Raw genomic sequence first — 10,178 nt, 5'->3', positions numbered from 1 at the left:
TCTGCTCTTGGTATTTTTTATTAATTGTTTGTTAAATCAGACAAATTCAAAGAAACCCTTCAAACTAAAGCTCTGCGCTCCTGTCAGCTCCTCAGCGAGCTGAACCATCGCGACGTCCTCCTTCAGGAAGACATAAAGTGCATTAAGTCCTGCTGAGAGAAGCCGGCGTGCTTCCGTCCGACCGGACGTCCAGTCCGAGTCCACGTTTATCGACCAGTCGGATCAGAAACGATTTCTCGCCAACCGCAGCAAACGAACAGAAACAGGAAGCAGGAGTCGGGGGCGGGGCGGGGTACTGCGGTTGCAGGACTCTTTCGATCCGTCAGCAGTCTGAATCCCTGAACTTTAAACCAGATCGGAATGATGAGAAACTTCCTGGACTTCAGAACGGCTCCCCTCTGTGTCGACGACTGTACACTGACAGCACCAGGCGGCACAGCAGGGGGCGCTATGGGACAACAGCTTCAGGTAAAACATTTCTATCCTATACAAACAAAGTTTAAATTGATCTTTTCATGAATTTATTGATAAATATTGTCCTGCAGAGGAGACGGACGAGGTATGGCGGCGGCGCAGTTTCTGCTGCTGCTGTCGAAGTGAAGGTGGTGGTGATGTCATCGCGTTTGGTTTGTGTCCTTTGACCGGCTTCCATCCATCAGTTTATGTATTGATCTGTCCATACTGAGCGCCCTGTGTATGTGTGTCTGTCCATGCCATTTGTTTCTGCTGTACACACACACACAGGGCGCGGGCTGATGACATCATCTCTAGAGGCCCAGAGACTTGCGTACGATCTTCTGGGCGAGTTTGTAGAACTGCTCTCGATCTTCCCGCCACATTTTGGAGGCATCGACGTTTGCTCCGCTCTCATCGTTGGGCTCTGAGAGGAGAGGAGAGGACCGAGTACGCAGGTGAAGCATGGTTTACACATGATGACATCACAGAAAGGTGTGTGATTACCTGCCAGCATGCTGACCACAGACAGCAGGATCTTCTCCACACTCTGGACCGGACTCCACCTCTCTGCACTACTCTCATATCCCATCGGATCGTCGCCCGGAGCGTGGAGGATGGAGATACAGACCCGACCGTCCGGATAGACTGAGGAGGAGGAGGAAGATGATTAATAAGGGAGCACGGCTCAGCCCGCCCATCTGAAAGAATCCAACATATTTAACGACGACCAGTTTAACACACAGGTTTAGTTTGTAATGCCCACAGGTGCGAATCCTGTCAGACTGGTGACCTGTCCAGGTGGACCTGCTGCTGGGACAGGCTCCACCCCCCCGACAAGCATGGGTGGATGTTTCTGAATGCTGTGAATCTGATTTTAAGACATTTCTGTTCAAACGCTTCATTAAAGCTGAGACCCGCATGCCGTGTCATGTGAGCGTCTCTTTGAGTTTTTGGGATTCATTTTTTTGTAAAAACTTCATTAAACACTTTCAGCGAGGACATATTTGGAAACAGGATGTTCTTTATCTGCTCCTCAAAGTGCCGCCCGTCGAGTCCTCACAGGTGCAGTAGAACAACACCTGACAGGTAAACAAGCCTCCCGTCAGGTGAGGCAGCACTCAGAGGCTCTGTTTCCATCAAACATCTCGTTGTTATCAGTGTGCAAAGTGCTTCCTGTCGGCTGTCTGATGTTCCTGCTTTGACAGCTGCTGCTTTATCAGCACACAATAGATACGAGAGCCGAGCAATTAATCTGATCATTTCACATTTTAATCTCAGCTTCCAACAATTCAGGAAACAAGATAAAACTCCTGCTGCAGTTGGAGCCATGCAGGACGGAGAACAAGCTTTATATTTATTCATTCAGATATTTCACATTTCTATGAAACAACAGGTTTGATGCAGCTGGGTGGTGTAGACCTACAGACACCTGCTGGCAGCCTGGCACCTGTCCTCACCTGTGCGAGCGGTGCCATGAAGGGCAGATGGTGAGTAAACGTTCAGCTCAGAAAGTTTGAAAACTTTTTCTCTTCTTTTGAAACCTGAGACGTGTTTTTTCCATCACCTTTGAGGAGGTTCAGGCCCGCTCTGTGTTTTCTTCTTCGTGGGTTTCACCTGCGGCGGTTGCAGGCTGTTGATGGATGATCAGACGCTACAGTTGCAGGAGGAAGTTCAGCTCGGGGGCATGCTGGTGCAGGGTGGTGATGATGGGCCAGCAGCGAACAGCTTGTCCTCTAATCAGGACTGAGCGTGCTCAGACTGTTACCCTGCTGTGACATCATGGCTCAGCACTCTAATCACAGCAGTAATGACAGCGCGCTAACAGCATGCTAACAGCACGTTAGCAGCATGTTCACATTAGTGCTGCGTGCTGTGACTGGTCACGTGACTGCTTTGAAGTCAAACCGACTCTCAGGAGCTTTGGCCGTTACTGTGACAACGCAGCCTTGTGTCACATGACTTGTCACATGACTGAGGGGGTCACTGCAGTCTGTTTACCTACCAAAACAGACGCAAACCAAGCATGTTCTGTTCAGGAACCTGAGGCACACCTGGTGTTTACTCCAGGTGTGCCAGGTGTGTTTAAGAGTTTGTCTGTTTTCAGGTGAACATGACGGGTTAAAATCTGACAGCGAGGCTCTAAACGAGTCTAAAACCGTGGAAACACGAGCTCGTCGCTGCGGTGATTCACTGTGCTGGATTAAAGTGAGAGAGGATAAACATCACATCAGCTTCTCCACAAACACACCTCCAGTCTGAACCGAGCTTTAACCTTCATAAAACCCTGTGAAAACACAAGCTGTCTGTGCAGGTGAGGGGGCGGAGCTCAGCCGCAGGTGGACTTACTGTTGGGGTGAAACATGTCGCAGGTGAACCTCATCTTTGGAGGACTGAGGGGGTAATCGGAGGGGAAGCTGAGGATGGCTGGAAACACTCCGCCTTCGAAGCACGTGTCCTGAGGACCCCTGAAACACACACAGGAAGTACATGTGAGACCCAGAGGGCACGAAACCAAAGAGCACCTGAAGAACACGCCTGGATCACCTGTTAGCAGCTGGACGGGTTTTTAAGTTTAATCTGCTGCTCTTTCTGTTCCCGTCTCTGTAACACCTGTGCACAGGTGACCCTCACTCTGATTTCATGATCCTCTAACAAATTTTTGTCTGGATGTGAACATCTGCAGGTTTCTGTCCTGTTGACCAATCAGGTGTGAGCAGCCTTGGGATGCACGCAGGTAAAAACAGAGATTAATGTTCCTTGTAAACAAAGACACGTGGAACACCTGCTCTCTCCATCAGCACCAGCAGCTAACAAACTCTCATTTCACGGGTTTGTCTTCATGTTTTTCAGACGCCACTCAGATTTGAATATTTGTTGCTGGAAAGCAAAAAGTTTGTTGTTTTTCAACAAAAATGTGTTTGTTGAAAAAAAACTAACTTTGTTCTCAAGTCAGAAGAAGGAGATGAACCAACCTGACTCCAAACCCAGCCAGTGTCAGTCTGTGTAAGGAGACAAATACTGACTTACTTCAACATAACGTGGGTCTGATGTTCAAACCAAATGATGAGAAGATCTTATAAAGAACGCTGGACTGTAAACATGCTGTGTAAATGCTGCTGCTCCGTCTACAGTGACATATACTTTTCTTTAGAGCGACTTTATCTCCTTATCATTACTCTTATTGTTGTTATGTTAGTATTGTGTCGTTGCTGTACTTGGTCTCGGCGTACCTTTCTCATGGAAAAGGGAGGAAAAACATCCTGTCAGAAGAAATAGCGGAGCGGCTCCCCACATAGCTGTTGGAGTAGTTTCAGGTACTTGGGGAGAACGTCCTGTGGTTCCTTTAGAAGCAGATCTTTAAACCGGCTTGGAGAAGCTGTTCTGCTCCTGCAGATCAGTGTGCAGCGGCGGCAGCTAGGGCTGTGCGATATGACCAAAATCTCATATCCCGATATAAGAATTCTATCGTCCCGATAATGATATAAATCACAAAAATTTAAAATTTTCTGTAAATTCTGTGAATCTCGGGCAGCTTGACTTGCGGGAAGTGTTTCCAGCTGCGTGTCCTTTACCCGGAGTTGAGTGTTTTAACCGATGCTTGAAACGATACATTTTTAGACATAAGTTGTAACGGCCGCCGTTTTCTTTGTGAGTATTTATTACATGGCGTGCTGCGGGGAAAAGCCTGTTCTAACGTTTGAGTCAAAGGTTTATTTTTTAGCACCTGGCGGCTCTTTTTTTATTTCTCATCTGTAAATAATCTGCTCTTTCACGTGATTCAGTTTATTTTGAAAAGTCTCCACAGGATCTTGAGCTTTATTGTGAAAAAAAGTTTATGTGGAAAATAAACAAGCAGACACGTGATGCTGTTACCGTCGTTGTTGCTAATGACAACGCATAAAAACAGGCGCTTGTCCGTCCGTAATGTGGTTATATTAAATATAAGAGGAAGAGAGAACTTTAAGAAATTAATATAGCCACTACAGTGACCATCAGAACCATGAAAAAATATTGCCGTAAACAGTTTATTTTGCGACACCACGAAACAAACGGTATCAAATGGTCATCCGATATACATCGTTATATCGAACAGCCCTAACGGCAGCTGTTTGAAGCTCACCGATCCGTATCAGCCGCAAGGACACGGCGCCGGTATCACAGCGTGTTTATGATCGTTACGCCGTCATGGAGCTTCTGAGTCATCAGAGTTTAAGAGGACGTTTGAATATCTGAGCACATCACAGATCTGAGGTCAGGCAGATCAGCCGATCTGATCTTCTGTCTGCAGATTACTTCGGCTTCACCTTCTCCACCATCAGCCACTCTAATCACTGACACACTCTGATTGACTATCTGTGCTACCAATCAGCGCTCGTCTGACGCGTGTTCTTTTATCAGATCTGAGAGCAGTTTGATCAAATCAAAGGGTTTCATCACCTGGATCCAAACAGGGACGCCGCTACAGCTTTATGAATGTAAGGTTAGGAGCGAGTACCTTGCATCACTTCGCTGTCGACCGGGACACGAGGACGCTGACCAGCTGAGGACAAAACAAGTCAGAGCGCCAGAGGTTCAAAGAGCGGAAACAACTGAGCATCAAAGAGCTCGTATTCACAAGTGGACTTCTGTGACTGTCTATAAAACACACATGTGTACTGCCTGGTGACTGCACCGAAAACACCAACAGCTCAATAGTATGTGAGCATACTGGGTCCAGTCTGACACAGGTGGGCGGGTCCGGTCTGACACAGGTGGGCGGGTCCTGTCTGACACAGGTGATCCCTGTTAGCGTCTGAAACACCTCCAGCTGTCTATCAGTGTAGGCGGAGCCATGGCAGAGGGTCGGCACGCTCCCAGCAGCTTGTTTCTGAATCCTCAACTAACCAACGAGTCACAAAACAGTCAGCCGTTAAACATGAGCAGTTCAGACATCTTCCCATGAAGAAACTGCATCTCAAAGCGCAGCTCAGAGGACCGACCTGCTCAGGTAATGACCTCGGTAATGATAGGGTGTGGCGCGGTGATGTCATCGGTCAGGGGGATGGCAGGTATGTGGATGGTTGGCCGGAGCACGAGCTGCAGGTTAAATTGAAGGGCAGACTGAAGCTGCTGTCACGCCAACATCCACAACAACAGAAGGCTCCGTTACTAATGACAGACTGAGGGCGCTGCCTTCACTGACATCACATTCATGTTGGTTTCTTAGGTACAATAACTTCTGTACATCTACTGCAGTCAGGATGTCTACTTTCACACAGAGTACTCAGAGTACACAGCTGTGGGTCCACATCTGGGGTGTTTTAATGGATTTAGATCCACTGTAACTTCTCCCAGTCACAGGTGAAGTCTCAGGATCAGCAGATGTTCTCTGCAGCTTGTTGCTTCAGTTCTTGCTGAGACTAATTTTGGTCTGAGACAGCACGAAGCTGCAGCATCTTTAATAACTGATAAGAAATGTTTTTGTCTAACAGCGTATTAAAGAGGAAATGAAACACTGAACACATCGAGGCTAATTTACCCCACTGAGCTCTCAGACTCTGACACACATGTAACTGCTGTGAAGCTGGATTTAACAAATAACAGCTTAAAGTTATAAAAACATGTTTCTGTCAGTACAAACGTGACGTCAGGTGGTTGGTTGGCTGCAGCTAACAGGCTCTCCTCTACACTGTCCTTTACAAACACCAACATCACGGCTAACAGCTGGATTTCCCTGTTTCAGTGCAGCTAGCCAAACAGCCACTTCCTGCTACAGACACAGACAGTAAAGTGGACAGTATGTCCTGGTTTCACATAAACTCACTGCTGCAGCACTACAGTGATCCCCTCACACTGATGTTTAGCTTTAATGTCCCTATTTTCCTCTGAGGTATCGATCCTGTCACTAGTTAGCTAACATAAACTAATGTGAGTCTGTTAGCCTCAACCAACCAATCACATGACGTCACATTCGTACTGACAGAAGATGGTGCTGAACGGTGTGTGTCAGAGTCAGGATCAGTGGGGTAAACATGTTCAGTGTTTCATGTCCTCTTTAAAAACACACCTCACAGTTAAAATGACACTTGAACATCTTTGTTGGTCCTCAGCTGTGTCCACACTTCATGGAGAATGATGCTCCTGGTTGTTTCTGTAGGTAGACCAGGCCTTGGTCTTCAGATTAAGACTTCTCCAACACTCAACAACTTTAAAATCCACCTAAAGACACATTTTTACTCCCCAGCGTTTAGATTTGAACACTTTTGTGTTGTCTTCTTTCTTGCTCTGTTTTTTTCCAGCCATAAATCCACTGACTTTCCTTAACTTTGTGTTAGTGGGGAGTGGACCGATAGCTGTGTTTCATCTCCAACACTTTCAGAACAGCGACACCTTCTGGTCTCACTCGGTCATCGTCACACTGAACCTGTGAGTTTAGTTGCCATGGTTTACACGTACGAGGGTGACTTCATGACTCAAACTGCAGGTTTTTACTTTCTGAGTTTGGCATAAAGTTTGAAACAGGTTAAAGAAACAAATACAGAGAGGTGAGCCTGTTACAAACACTAACAGCTGCTAATAAAAGGATCAGACAACTGATCCCAGCAGACGGGAGGTTAAAGCCATGAGGGTGCAGCATTGTTCGCTTTTTAAATGCAATTAGTGTGATTAGTGGATCTATGGAGATCCGTCGCTGCTTTCATGACTGAGCCTGACCTTTAAGCACTCAGCACAGAAGTGAAAGTAACTCGTTTGTGCAACAGCCAAATTAGACAAATGCTGGTGCTCACAGAAGTGCTTCAAGTGACTGAACTGAGCTATACGATAACCCGACAGGTGGGGCTGAGATAGATTTTGGTCGCCCGACCGGAGATATCGCTAGCTCCGGGACGTCGGGCTAGCGATTTTGCGAGCCCTGGACTGCTTCAAGCTGATAATAAAAGCAACAAACTCAAATAACCACTCATAACAACCGAGGTATGCAGAAGAGCACCCCTGAGCCTTAGAACAGATGATCTACAGCAGCAGAAGACCACACCGGTGCCACTCCCACCACCTAAAGGACATTTTATACCTGCTACTGCTAGGAGCAGGTACACTGGCTCTTTAAGAACAGGAAGTGGAGGATACAGTTCACTCAGACTCACCAAAACCGGACAGCAGAAGATAAAAAACGCTGGTTGCTCTGATGAGTCTCGATTCCTGCTGCTACATTCTGAGTTTGGCGTTAACAACCTGAAAGCAGGGATCCTCCTTTGCTTCAGATTCACATCGACAGATTCATGGATGCACCAGCATCATGAGGTCATGATGATGTCACGTCCACACAAACCAAAACCTGTGATGCTTGTATAACCCAGTTGAAGCCAAGCACCTAAGAGTTAAAGGAGCTGTAACCCAGTACTAGTGAACTGTACCGAATAAAGTGGCTGTGAGAGTCCAGTTAGAACTGACACATACACAATAACACTCCAAAACAAATACAAACACCCAAAAATGACTCAAACGTGTGTTTCCATGGAGACGGGATACTCACATGATGAGAGCCTCCCACTCGAAGAAGTTCTCCTCGTTCACTGGACCTGCACAGCAAACACAAACTCTTTAAATCTCCTGCTCTCAAAGCTGCTCGCGTGTCTGACTGTTGGAACAACACGCTGAACATCTGAAGACACATCTGCAGAAGCTACAGATGTGTTCTGGTGTCTCACCTGCCACGATGCCCTCAGGTGGGTTCAAGGTCAGCTCTGAAACACAAACACAGAAAGATGAGTGACCTTTGACCTCTGCTGTGATCCGGTCTCAGTCACACTTTTAAACAGCTGATGGATTGTTTGCTTTCCCATGTTGAAGAAACAATTAACATCTATTCATTTAAAAACAGCCTAAAGCAAGAAAGCAGTTATAAAAGACTTCCCAATTATCTTAAATACCAATCAGATTTACCACAATGATCTATGTTGAACTGTTTATCCATAACTGTAAATCTGCAAGTTCGAACACTTATACACAACATAATACAACTGTAATTACCCCTAACCTGTAAAGTTGCAATTGTTATACATAGCTCTACGTATACACCTTAATATATACTCTGTATATATTATCACTGTGACAGTGTTGCAACTACTTGCACTTTAAATTCTGTTTACACCCACATAAACTACAAGATTCACAAAGCACTGTTTGTCTGTTTTACTTTCTTTTAGGGAACGTGCAAACTAAGAATTTCATTGCTCTGCGTAACCATTTGTGTTTTGCGGTGTACATAACAATGAAGTTCTTGAATCTTGAATGAATCGACTAATCTATGCAGAATTCACATTATTACACAAGATTAAAGTGTAGCAGCCTAAAATGAACGCATTAAATAAATGACAGGTCTAAATATGAATGTGTACCGAGGCTAATCCCCCAGTTAGAGTTCTTATCGTTAGCCCTCAATGCACCAAATTACATTTAAAAACCTTCAAATTTATCACTTTCAGAAAAGGCAAATCAGCCGCCGTGTCAGTGCAGCGCTGAAGCCTCGCAGCGAGTTCTCCACCTGCGCTCTGTGTTCCTGTAACCAACAGATAAACATGATGTTCGCACTTTGTGTTCATTTAACATACTTTAGAAAAGTTTTGAAAGTTACATCACGGCAGCTATATGGAACATTCTGGATAACGCCACAAACACATTATACAAGCTCCAAATTATACCGCGGTTTAAACTGCAGGTGGACAAAGCCGACACCGGATTATTCACGCTGTCCAGATATTCATCAGGTTATCAGTTTGAGTCCCAGGTACAGAAGAACAAACGCGGACAGCAAAGAAAAGCTCAAACCGACCGAACTTTTAACGGAGTTTCGTATAGAGATACAAGCGCTAGCGGAGCTGTTAGCTTAGCATGCTAGCTAACATTAAAAGACCTCCCATTGGCTGAAAGCGGCTCGCGTTACTCACGTTTGTACTCGGCCATAAGTCTCTTGAGCGCTGTGCCAGCCATCGTGTTTACCGGAGAAAATAACAAACAAACAAATAAACAAAAGCGGCTCGGTTTCTCAGGTTCTCACAGAGCAACGGACCAACAGCTGATCCGACTGAGCATGCGCAAAACGTGTTTCAGTTTGCGTGTCAGCAGACAGCGCACCCTGTCGACAAAAATAAAAACAATTCATTTAAAAACAAATAAAAAATAATTAATGTTTAATAATTAAGCTAATTTGTTTATTTGTAAACTTAATTTTACTCAGATAAATGTTTTTGTGCCTTTAATAAATGTTATATAGTCTTTTTATTCAATTTTGTCTTTATTTAATTTTATTTATGTATGCAATTGATTTCCTTACCTGGATGACCGAGAATCAAGATGTATGCATGTAATAATAAGTTACGGTCTAACTGATTGCTTTTCTGTGCAGTTAGCGTTTATGTGCCACAGCAGATGTGTTTTGTTGTTGTTGTTGAATACTCAAATACATAAATAATAAAATAAATAAATAAATTCAAGTCAAGTCAACTTTATTTATACAACGCCAAATCACACCTACAGTCACCTCAGGGTGCTTTATATTGTAAGGTACAATAATACATACAGAGAAAAACCCAACAATCATATGACCCCCTATGAGCAGTGGGAAGGCCACAGTGGGAAGGAAAAACTCCCTTTTAACAGGAAGAAACCTCCCAGGCTCAGGGAGGGGCGGGGTCATCTGGATCCACTGGTTTTGGTGAGAGAAGGACGACAGAATGGTGTGG

At 45.2% G+C, this 10,178-nt stretch overlaps 1 protein-coding gene across 1 annotated transcript; it reads right to left on the bottom strand.

Annotated features, from left to right (window-relative positions):
- Window positions 1-9,555, bottom strand: ube2g2 (ubiquitin-conjugating enzyme E2G 2 (UBC7 homolog, yeast)). Its single transcript, XM_006799132.3, has 6 exons — window positions 9,384-9,555; window positions 8,145-8,180; window positions 7,970-8,015; window positions 2,803-2,921; window positions 961-1,101; window positions 1-880 (listed from the first exon to the last, which is right to left on the bottom strand). Exons 1-6 carry the CDS (start codon window positions 9,424-9,426, stop codon window positions 768-770), a joined length of 498 nt encoding a protein of 165 aa, XP_006799195.1. The 5' UTR covers window positions 9,427-9,555; the 3' UTR covers window positions 1-767.
- Window positions 9,556-10,178: the final 623 nt, after the last annotated feature.

The sequence above is a fragment of the Neolamprologus brichardi genome, chromosome 16 (genome assembly GCF_056152115.1).
Source record: "Neolamprologus brichardi isolate AB-2024 chromosome 16, ASM5615211v1, whole genome shotgun sequence".
NCBI lineage: Eukaryota > Metazoa > Chordata > Actinopteri > Cichliformes > Cichlidae > Neolamprologus > Neolamprologus brichardi.
Note: the sequence above shows the minus strand (reverse complement) of the source record. Positions and strands in the feature narration are given on the sequence as shown.